Source organism: Manis javanica, chromosome X (genome assembly GCF_040802235.1).
Source record: "Manis javanica isolate MJ-LG chromosome X, MJ_LKY, whole genome shotgun sequence".
Classification (NCBI taxonomy): domain Eukaryota; kingdom Metazoa; phylum Chordata; class Mammalia; order Pholidota; family Manidae; genus Manis; species Manis javanica.
Window position 1 is genome coordinate 73,511,333 of NC_133174.1, and position 12,613 is coordinate 73,523,945.

General features: G+C 36.6%; 1 protein-coding gene across 3 annotated transcripts in view; it reads right to left on the reverse strand.

Annotated features, from left to right (window-relative positions):
- The window catches only part of CHM (CHM Rab escort protein), a 215,684-nt gene that overhangs the window by 37,944 nt on the left and 165,127 nt on the right, over nucleotides 1-12,613 (reverse strand). For all 3 annotated transcript variants that reach the window (XM_037004815.2, XM_037004812.2, XM_037004811.2), the window contains 3 exons: nucleotides 12,455-12,532; nucleotides 2,876-2,980; nucleotides 2,407-2,470 (listed from right to left, as the gene is read on the reverse strand). In XM_037004815.2, coding sequence (XP_036860710.1) covers nucleotides 2,407-2,470; nucleotides 2,876-2,980; nucleotides 12,455-12,532 — 247 coding nt within the window. The remainder of the gene's footprint in view (nucleotides 1-2,406; nucleotides 2,471-2,875; nucleotides 2,981-12,454; nucleotides 12,533-12,613) is intronic.

A 12,613-nucleotide genomic window follows, 5' to 3' on the forward strand; every position in this document is an offset into this window, starting at 1 on the left:
AATGAATGAGAGGGATGTTGCTGGATGCAGCAAGTACAAATACCGTCTTAAAAATGTTGAGAAGAGCAGAGGAGAGATTGGATACTAGCTAGACATGGGGGCAGAGTCAAGGTAACATTTTTTTGTTTTGTTTTGTTCTTTATTTTTACTTGGGGAACAGAAAACAGTAGTACATGTATGTAAGTTGAGGGGAAGGTGCCAATAGTGGGGAGAGGCTGAAGATGCAGGAGAGAGAGCAGGCACACAGGGTGGTGTGTGTGTTTGCGTGTCACGGGCACTTGTGAAAGGGGTAGCCTTGGACAAGGAGGAGAGCCCCCTCATTAGTGTTTATGCCAATGTACATAAGTCGTGGGTGGTGGGGCTGGAGGTCAAAGGTCATTGTGCTTAGTAGGTGACTCATTTTCCTCAGTGGAGTGGGGGCAGGGGTAAGAGGACTAAGGGAGAGAAGGATGGGTAAAATAGTGAAGACCTGGACTAGGTATGGAGGGGAAAGGGAGAGGGAGCTGCCTGAGGCTAATGGAAAACCTAAACGGTGGTGGGTTCTGAGGATTCAACCAAATGAGTTTGGCACCCCTGACTCTTGTGGCAGTGCCAGTCTGTCTAATCGTGAGGTTTTCTCAACAGCCCTCAGTGGTGCAGCTACAGCTTACAGCCTCCTCTGGGATGGGATTTTCCTCTGTGGGTGCAGTGGAAGAACACAGCTATATGGGAGTTGGTGGAAGGGCAGTTCAGAAGATCCACCAAGGGGTTTAGGACAAGGAAAAGAAAGAGGTCAGAAGGAAACTGGTAATCTGGTAAGAAAAAGATAGGACAAAAAATTGGTTTCTTAATAGGTCAAGAGGATGGGAAGGGAAAGGAGAATGAAAGAGTTGGAACGATAAGGGCAGATTAATGCTGCTGGAAACTCATGACTTTCAGATTCATCTGGGCCACTGATGCTCCCCAGCCATCTGACCACACTCAGGTCACTCTCCAGCTCCCCACAATGACTATTTTTACATCTTTTTTGAGCTTTGACCTATTCCCCATCCCCACTCCCACACCCCCATTCTCAGGAGATGCCCTCACCTTGCAATTTAAAGAGTAAATAGAACCCACCAGATGGGAACTCCCAAACTACAAACAGTCCAGCATTCACACTTATTTTAAGGTTTCTCATATCCCATCTAAGGGCAATGTTTTACTTGGATCTTGCTGAATCAACTATCTTCCTTCTCTCCTGGATATCTTCAACCTCTCCCTTTCTACTAGATCCATCTCATCAGCTAAAATATACATTAAACTTTTAAAAGAAAGACAAGGCCTCTTCACTTCCACATCCCTCTTCAGGAGCCACTTCCTCTCTCCTACCCTTCACAGCATAGCTTCTTCAGAATTGTTTCTATTTGCTCTCTTCACTTTTCTGCCTCCCTGTCACTCTGACCCACTCACAAAGCTTATGGTTTACCGGGAAGATAGAGACAAGACAACTGGCAATTACAGCATAGCATGACGAGTGCTACGATGGCTGCTGTACCATTCCTTGCTCACACTCATCACACTGAACTGTAGCTGCAATTTGTCTGTATCTGTATCTTCCAGACTGCAAGCTATAATGGCAGAGAAGCTCTCACGGTTAGTACCGGCTCTGCAGAACCCAGCACACTGGCACTCATTGGTTGAGGAATGATTAAATGAAAGGATTTATGCTCACATACATAACAAACATATCTGTGTTATATAATCAAAAACTTCCAACTTCAGGAATTTTAGGAACCTGTTTTCATCAGTAGCACACAGAATAGGTATTACAGTCACACTGAGAAAGCTGATTTTATCAGTCAGTGTAAAATAGGGTCAGAAGAGAAGGGGACATACTTCCAGAATTCAGTGGGCAGACTAAGGAAAAACCACAGACATAAAGCCATTCCTATAGAATTGGGGGTGAGGAGGAGGAAGAGGGACCTGAAATGAACAGTGGTAATGGGGAAATATTAGAACTGGAAATGTGTGCTGGTACTCATTTACACGAGACCTAATGGTGGGCTTACTACCACTGCTATAGGGCTGGTTACCATGAAGACTTTTCCTCCAAGATTTTCAAATGTATTCTCCGGGGATTCTCTTTTTCTTCCCATAATAACATATTTTCAATTTAATAGAAACAGTTGTCAAAAACTAGGATTTAGTCCAATTTTCCTAAAATAAATCTGTTACATAAGAAACAATTATTTGTTCCCCTGGAAGGAAATCTATAAAAAACTACAATTATTACATAATTGCTCATGTGTATTTTTTTAAAATGCATTAAACATATACCAACATGTATGGCTTAATACATTTTTATTTCACCAATATTAATTTCTACATACTAGCATATAGATTAACTTAACAGCATGTTATTAAAGAGTACAGTACTTAAATTACCTGTTGATCAGAATCTGCTTTTAGTACAGATCTATCTGTAATCAGGACTGCCCTAGAGATCTGCCTGTAATGCAAAACACAGTTATGAGTGATTCAGACTCCATGGACAAGCTTCATTTGTAGTTATAAAATCACCAGAAGGCACATTTCAAAGATTTAAGTCATGATAAAAGTGTCATCTCCCAAAACCAAGTCAAATTTTCCTTTAATCTTTTCTTGGCTCATGAAAGGAGGATGTGTGAGCTGCAAACAAATCCCAGCTGATCTGAAGGATCTGAATTTAGGCTAGGCTTCCCTAAACCCAAGCCCTATAAGAGACCAGTGGTAATATGTTGAATTTCTCTTTGGTTTGGTATACATTTGCATTTTACTTGGAGAACAGAGTCATATAAAAGTGTCAAGATAAGCACAAAGCTAAATTTCCCTAAGTTTCACTTTCCCTTGGGAAGTGGGTAGAGAGGTGCCTTACCTGTATTGCACATTCGAGCACGTGTTCTCAGAAAAGTAACTGTCTTCCACAAGGAAATGCTTAGCGATTATTCTCTGACCGAACTGATCTATGATTGCTTTGCATCTACAAAGAAGATAAGCATAGCAAAAAAGTTCTCATTAATGATTAAATAACTGATAAATAATGAACATAATCAACTAATTTTGAATCTAAAACCAGTTTCTTGGAGGACAAGATTTAAAATTGCCTATAATTTCACACTTTGACACAAAACTTAACTAAATTATAGAATACATAGTCTTGTTGCTTTTTTGTAGTCTCTTAAACTATAAGCATGAAATAGAACTTATTTATTTTGAACACCATTATTAAGTAACAGTAAAGTGAGGTCAAACACTTTATGATCTTTTCTAATGTTTAGGAACACGTATGTTTTTCCTTTGTTTAGAAAACAGGCTCTTTTTTTTTCCTTAACAGATTAAAGAAAAGGGCAAGAGAAAACTTGATTAAATATCTTGTTAAATCATTCATAGCCTGAATAAGCCACTACAGGCTTTTTATTTTTATGTTAAGTGTTGCTTTCTCTTTTGTTCAGAATATCTGGTCACATGTGTGATAATGTTTAAAGCCAAAAAAAAAAAGGGGCTAGAGCTTCTTTTAATACCTGTTTCCACTTTACTTCAAAGGATGATCATAGAAAGATTTCTTTCAAGTGCTATTTCCATATAAGGAAAACACTTATGCACAGACATTATCAGTTCTGTCATCTGATATGTTTTGGAACAATGAATCATATAGAACCCTCCACTGACCTTCTTTCAATGTGTCTAGATAAAAGGATGAAAATTAGAATCCATCTCCTTGCAGTGCCACAAGTTATAAATGTACTTTATAGGGCTCATTATCTAAACTAATGGACTAAGGGCAACATCCTTGAAATGGACTTACCAGCACTGACAAAGCCAGTATGCAATATTTCAGGAAGTATATGTAAATGCCTGTGTGTTTGCTATACCTTTTTATTATGAAAATATCACAATGTGCTTTTGTCACAGCTTCTCCTTTTGGAACCAGAATTATTTAATTAGAAATACACTTATATGTTGCTCCTCACAATATGCAAACAAGTAATTTCAAACTTTTACCATATTTTAAATATACTGGTACAAATTAAAATATCCTACATCACTCTAAAAACAAGTCACCTAAGAGATATGTACCAGGCATAAAGGCATTAAAAATAAAATTATGTACACCCAAGACCAAGTGAGAGGAATTTAATTTGTATTTCTTAAACGTAGATGATGATATGCTGATATTCTTAAATAAATGGCCATGCCACTATTATCAAGACAGACTTCGATATTCTGTGATTTTAGATTCATATCATATGTTTTAGTCAGTTAAACACATATTAATACATACGTTGTTACATTATTATGTATTTTTTCCCATCTTACTTCCACTTCCTTTTTCTTTTCCACTTATGTTTCTATGCATATTTCCTAACATGTCATTCAACTAGTACTCTTGCCTTATGAAATACTTAACTAAGTAGATATAAGGTATTTGTACCTAGATACAGTATTTTCCAAAAAAATTATTTAAAAACTGAAAAAGTAAGTTAACTCACTCCATCTCCTGTTTTTAAAACATTCATTTACAATTTAAAACACATGGTACTTTAGACAACAGAGAAGAGAAATATGCTGATCCATCTTTAAACATGGATTTCTATGTCCTGGAAGCAATGACCACCCTTTTTCTTACCTTTAAGTCAGAGACTATAGAAAGTTAAGAGGGAATAATCTGGGCAGAAAAGAGAGGGTATTAATATCTTCTATATCTTGACAGGGACTTGGGTTATACAGATTTATCATTTGTCAAAACTCAGCTAATGAGCACTTAAGATTTGGACACTTCACTTTACATAAATTTTACATCCAAAGGAAAAGGAGTAAATAAATACTGAACTCTAGTCAATAATAGGCATGCAGACGTGTTTAGAGGGAATTGTACTGACATCTGGAGTTTACTGTGAAGTACTTAAAAAAGGTGACCAAACAGGTAGAGGAACGCCTATGTGGTAGATATATAATTAAGCAAGTATATTGAAATGTTAACTGTAGACTTTAAGTGGTAGATATACAAATGTTCACTCTGACATTCTTTCACCTTTGGTGTAGATTTGAAAATTTGCATCATAAAATGGAAGAAAATTGGTGGGTGGTGGGTGTTAGTATAAATCTTGGATTCTAGTCTTAAGTCTTTGCAAAGGGCCCCCACTTAAATAAACCACACAATGAAACCTGGCCCTCAAGCTTGTGGAGACCTCCTTGCTTTGTAGGCTTCCAAACACTAATAGAGCTGCTTCAGTGGTAGCTATACCTTGGTGACAGGCAGACACTGGTAGGTTATGGTATTAGAAAGAACTACTAGGAATCACTCTAATGGGAAGGAAGTATGTGGGTGCAGGGGTTAGGGAGCTCAACTATGCAAGAACAATATACCAATAAATGTGCCTATTTATGCTGAGGCTTCTGGATGAAATCATGATTCTCAGAGATGAAGGAGGAGGAGGAGGAAGAAAATCAGAATCATACCTGGGGGACTTTTTCAAATTATAAGTACCCCTGGAGATTCTGATAAGCTCCCAAATCCCAAGAAAGAATCACTGTCAAGTGTGCCACTGCTATTGTTGTATCTTTAATCTGTGCTAGGTGAAGAGTCCAGAGCTACTGCTATAGAATATTGATTTCTGCAGAAATTGAGGTGATGGTCCCATATGCCCAGTCAGTCTGGTAGATGATAATAACATGGCTTACCTGATAGCCTCACTCAGAGGTACTAAGGCTCTAGGCCTGAGCAAAGCTGTGCAAATTAAGATATGTTTACATAAGCGATTAAGATTTGTTTTCCCCACAGATACCTGACTTACTGTTATATACTAGGCCTAACTGGGAGAACAATGAAGAAAGGAATATTGATTTCAGACCTAGGCTTAGACCCTATATTATAAAGATTAGCATAAAAAATTAGGCGACATTCAAGTAACGGAACAGCAAAATGAAACAGTGCTGCTAGAGACATTAAAACACCCTCCCACATGAACCTGAGGACACCATTAAAGGTTAACAGCATTTCAGATTTAGTTGAGGACCTTGCTGAGCCTCATAAATAGTAAACTGAGGAAGAAGATGATAAGAGTCCCCTGTTACAGGGACACAATGACCAAGTTGGTCATAAGAATCACTGAAGCCAGACCGAACAATTCTAGAGCTGAGCTTTCTAAATCAGCAAATCACAACAGTTCTTCAGTTTTTGGTTCAATGACATGAAGGCACAAACAGCAAAATGACGATAAGGAAGAAAACACTCAGCAAGATAAAAACTCATTATCTGGAATTTGGCCCAGATGAGAAAAACAGCATTAAAATAGGTATCCAATCTCTCTGACCTTCAGAATTAATATCCCAACAAGACTGCATGGTAAGGAATACCAAAAATCACATAAAAAATAATTAAAAGGAAAAATGTGTTTATTAAAGATATTAGAAGATTGCCAATCATTGAAGGAAAGAAAATAACTCTCCCAGTACTATGCCCTTCCATGCTTTTGCACACACATTAGTTTAACTGTGATGTCTTCGGTAAAACCATTCCAAAACACTTAGCAGTTATTTTTTGAGTAAAAATCTACTCCAAACAGATGGGTAACTTCAAATCTATGGTTCTCTGCTCTGACCAATTCTAAGCTCTGTATCCACATTCTTAACTATTATCTATTTCTTCCTGGACAGACACCAAACCCTTTTTAAACCTAGCATGCCTGAAACTGAGTTCCACCATGGCTCCTCACCTGCTTCTCCCCTTAGAATCCCTCTCTCAGGTAATAACACAGAGTTTCCCTAGCTCAGAATCTCTCTTCCCACATCTCACCTGCTACTCAAGTTTGATTCCAACTTACAAAGATTTCTTGAAACTAGCCTCTTCTGTCTTCACTGACACTGCCTTTAGACTCTTGTTTAGTCTAACAAGATAATGGACTGCTAGAAAGTTGGCAGCTCATTTGTTTGACATGACTGTACAGCGTAACAACCACATGGCCAAGCACTGTTCTAAGAGGTGAAAATAAATGTATCTTGTCCTTAAGGATGATGAAGATTCAGACACAATTATAAGACAATGCCCATGTCCAGTGATAAGAGAAGAGGACAGGGTATCAAGAGCATTCTAAGGAGAAGTAGCAAACTCAGTTTAGTGAGGGGGGCTGTGAGGGGGTCAGGCAGTGGAGTATTAGGGAATGCTCTTCAGAGGAAGTAATACATTAGCTGCTTTTAAAGGATGAAACCCTGTTAAACAGGCAAATAAAAAGAACATTTCAGGTAGAAGGGCAGCATTTGCTGAGGTACAGAGGCAAGTAAGAAGTGCAGGGAACCATAAGAGGTCTGGTATTAACTGACAATACAATGCAAGCAGGCAGGGAAGACATGTGTTTAGAGAGGTAGGCAGAGGCCAGATCCCAGAGTCTCACATGTTGTGTAAAAGGGTCTTAGACTTCATTCTGAAGTGACATAAAGCCAGTGAAACTTTTTTACACAGGAAGGGACAGAGCTGTATCTGTATATTGAACAGGTCTCAATCTGTATCTATCTCATTACTTTATTTGGTCTTTAACACCCCTGAGTAGTCTATTATGCTCCATGAGAACAAAGACTATGATTGTCTTGCTCTCTGCTGTATTCCCAGTGCCTGGCACACAGTAAACAACTAATACTTGTTGCCTGGATGGCTGAATGGATGGAAGGATGATGGAAATATTCCATGCATGTGAACAGTGTAGAGACAGAAACAAAGATACAGAGTCTCTGATTTAGGAGATAAAGAATCTCTCCATCACAGTGCTTCTTACAAATCACTGTCAGAATTACTAACCAGAAGTAGCAAATCTAATCTTGTTACAAACCCCCTTAAAACACTACTGATTATAGTCCAAACTCCTTAGCATAGCACAGAAGGATCTTCAGAGTACATCTCCTCCATGGGATTCCACAGTATCCAATACGTTAATAATTTCTACCAACTAACATGTACTGAGTTCTTGCTATGTATAACAAATAGCTTTCTGTGCTTTATCTGTTCACTTAATGTAATAACCCAACGAGGTAGGTACCGTCATGTCCCACTTTGTAAAGAAACTGAAGCACAGAGAGATTAAACAACTTGTTAAAGTTCACTCAGCTAGTAAGTGGGGAACCCAGTCTATCTGACTTTTCAGCCTGCACTGTTTACTGCTATCTCTTTATACACAAGGACAAGGTCCATGTTTCGTTCATCTCTTTATCCCCATAGCAACTAGCATAGGGGTTGGTGGAGGTTAAATATCTAGAATATTATCACTACCATTCTGCAAATGGGACATGCTAAAATTTGAAATTCAGCAATTTTTCTATAATGACAAATGGTATTAAGAATCAATCACCTCAAGTTTGGTATAACACACTATTCATTAATAATTTCCAAGTATCTGGGAAAGAAACAGTTATTTCTGACATCAGAAAAAGTTATCTCTAAGAAATAGTCATAGCAGGAAATCTACTAAGTGAGACAGCTGAAGTACACAAGGAACATTAGCTGAAGTAATTAGACTCAGACTACTGGTTACAGACATATCTGGTCCACGGTCATCCATACCATACCCTAATATCAAATACTGTATTGCTAAATGGCCAAATGTAATTTATAGGAGTTTTACATGGTCAGCACAGCTGCAAAGGAAAAGAAATCTGTTCAACAAGAACATTCAGTGTTTCCAGAAACAGCTAACAGAGGGGTTCTCACTAAATTAGAATTTAGTGAGAGGGTATAGAAAAAAACTACTGATATCTATATGTCCTCTGAAAGCCAAGAATGCAGAGCCAATGGGTAACATAGCAAGAAGAGCACAGTCAACATGGATGTCAGAAAAAGCAAATTAAACAAAAATGAAAAATGAGATCTAGCTGAAAATATGTATGCATTTGATTACATATTCCTTATTTCTTCTCTCAGAGTTTATATACTTCGACGTGTAACCACAATAAACTTAATGACGATCATTTATGCCTCTACTGGCTTTCCTAAAGGAAGGTGAAAAGAAAAGCACAAGAAAGGCTATTATTAGTTTTTAATCTTCATTCATTTCATTTAACACATAGCTATTGAATACAATGTGATAGCAACTTGCCTTGCTTCTAGAGATAGTGTAGATAGTAGTGAGTTCTTGCCTTTCCTTAGAGATGACCTACAATTACATATATGGGGACTTGACTTAGGGGTTGGCAGATGGTTCAGATCTAGTCTGTTGGATCAGAAAATAAACTTAGATCTTAGACTTGAAGCGTGAGTAGTTCTTAACTATACCAAAGGGGAGAGGGGATGTCAAGTGTTCCACATAAATAGGGAAAGAAAAGCAATCTAAAAGCATAATAAGACAAATGCAAACCTCTGCAGACTTCTTGTTTTAGAATTTTCTAAATTCTGAAATAAACACTTTAAATATTCTAATTAAACTTAAATAAACAATTGTTTGAGTCAACCTGGATTCCATAAAGAAACGTATGCTAAATATGCCCAAATATGAACTCAAGGTTTTACCTCAAAAAGTTTATCCCTCACTTTATATTCAGTCCTAACAAAACATCTCTTATTACTGGTAGCTCTCTCAATTAATTGATTTTGAAAAACAAACTAGTGTTTGGGAAAGATACATTAGCCTGAGTCAATTTCAATCAATACGAGCTTTAGATATTTATAGAGACTATTTAATTTGATAGAATGGAGTTCTTTTAAAAGAGGCAAAAAAAGTATAAACTTGGTCATTAGTGAAGGCATGAATTTATAATTTTCAAGTATTGGTTGTCTCTTAATTAAAACTTTTAAAGATCACTTAGGCAATTCAGTATAGTGAGAATATTGTAGACATCATGAATATTATGAATGCAGGTCAAATTTTAAAAACTATCCTAATATTGAAAAAATAAGTATTTATGGCTTGGAATAAATTTTCCAGTAAGAGAATCATATGCAGAATCCAAAATGGCTGGCTATCTTAAACAACCAAGATGGAAAAGAAGAAGATATTCACTAGAAAACTGGGCTTCTAGTAATTTAATAACATAATAAATAGCATGAGCAGACATTTTGCTATTTCCTTTATATCTGTTATAGATACATATAAGTTTCAACATTTTTAAAATTTCTCACTGGGACTGAAGATTACCCAATATGCAAGAATGGCCTACATTTGAGCATATAAAACATTTTAAGATAATTTTTTCTAAAAGTTAAGGAAAAATGGAGTACTTTCTATGTACTTTCAGTAACTCAATTAAAGCATGCCACATCTGAGAAGACACTCAGCAATTACGGCAGAGTCCATCTACTTTATCTTATGGATAAAGGAACCAGCCCAGAGAAAAGTAACTTGCCCACTGTCATGCATGGCAGTGATGGAGTTCCAGGTGTTCTCTCATTCCACGGCTACCTGGCCATGCATGCCTTAGGAGCTGTTAGGTAATAATTGTTATTCTTGAGCTCTTTCTATGAAGATATAAAAGCAATGTTAAATCAGTAGCAGTATGTCTGCTATTTAAAATTCAGATTTGATTCCAATAGGTCTGGAAGGTTTATCTTGGTAAGGGCTTAAAATAAATTAAGACCTAGAGCCCCCAGTGCACCACGGAACGCAGTACAACTGGCTAAATCGTGAACTTTACCTTACAGATGAGTGTTTCTTAATGTCATGTAAGGAGTACATACATTAGATTTACTTGGGGTTTTCCTTAAAACTGCAAACTCCTTGGCTCCACTCTAAGCACGTTATCCAATTTTAGTCTCCAAGGGTGAAGCGTAGAAATCTGCCTTTTTTTTTTTTTTACAAGTTTACCTGGTGATTCTTAGGCAAATTAAAATTTGACAACTACCAAACTTTGGTCTTTAGACCCTTAGCCCTGAGCTATCTGTTGCAACTGAAATCTGCAGGAGATCGTAAAGAAGAGTTCCTCTGTTTAGAGTCTGTAATAAAAACTAAGTCAAAGTTAAAGTAAATGTAGCCTTGAAATGTAGTTCAACAAATGCTATTACTGTACTAACATACCCATGTCATTTTTTTTTAAACACACATAAGTCATGCAAATTCTTCATGTCACTCAGAGTAACATGTGGGACTGGAATGGGGCCCAAAAAAGGCAAAAGGATCTAAGTCAATAAGCACCAAACAAGCAACTGATTATCTGGCTTTCCATCATGAGAACATGCTCATGCTTCAAATTGAATGCATAAGGAAAAATGACTCCAAGAGTCATAAAGACAACTATTTCTTCAAGAACTTCCACAGAACTCTTCATGAGCCAATATTTGAATATCCACAGACTTCAGGGACAGATTTTTTACTGTAGATTATGTTTCATTTATGTAGTACTTTCTGTGAAATTGTTAAAAGTACTTTACAAGCCCTTAAACAATCTGTCTGTTTTATCTTATACCAGATAATTACTTTTCTAAAGCAAATTCACTGTCTAATCATTACATGATTTAGAATTTTTCTCCACTATCTCTCAAAATACTAGTTATTGTGCAATAACTAGTCTATAAGAAGTTAACATTTTATGACATTTCCAACCATACACAATCATTGTAAAGTAAAAGAAGCAGCTTAAAATTATATTTTTTAAGTTTCCCCCCAAAATATGAAGGTACTTTATGACCTGAATAATACTATTTCTTTATATACCACTAAAAACAGTCATGTAAGAGATACAAGTTGGTAGATGCTTAAGAATACCTAATAACAACAAAACCATATAGCAGGTAAACTACCAAAACTTTATAGTTGGCCCATTTAACTTTCAATGTAAAACTTAGAAATGAAAGATTAGTACTTACTTAGTGTAATTCAGACAAAAGCATATTTTAGCAACTAAATAATAAATCCTAGAAAAATATAATTGAAATATGAAAATACATAAATAAATAGATAGTGCTCAGCTTTTTTTTTTTTTTAAACAGGTACTTTCTTACTTCAATCCTAAACCAGCCTGCAGGCCTGCTACAGTTGTAAAAGAATTTATCCTTAGATAACAGGGCAGCACAGATTATGACAACAATCAACCTAAAAACTCATTAAAGTCTTTTCTCTAGGAGTGACATGCATTATCAGCAGAGATTAATCTGATGAGTCTTTAGGTGAGCTCCATTTTTAAAAATGCAATAACAAAGGGCTTTGTTGTCATCTACTGAAAATCAATTAAAGGAGGTAAGGCCACAAGGAAAACTAACATCACTCATCACCCAGCCCCGGCAGCTGAAATGATTTGTCTTCCAAGCTTGGATGATCAGGAGCTACAGTTATATTGCAGGGAAATTAATTTAGTTTCTATATTCTGAGCTCACTTTCCTTGTTCTGGAGGATCTAAACACAAATTACTTTTAATCAAGGTTGATATGTTATTAATACCAAGGAGGATCTTTGAAGAATCATTTTTTTAAAATCGACTTTATCATTTTTCACCTGCGCTTGGGGTGTAAATAAAGGAAAGTAACTTATATCATCCTTACTTTCCAGATTCTTTGTCCACAACAAGGCACTGTACTGAATGACGAAGACAATAGATTCCTCCAAACACAGCACACATCCTAGGGAGGGAATAGGAAAATGAGAATTAGGATTTGTGAGTTGAAAATTAAAGTAACATTTATTTTTAAAAAGTATCTAAC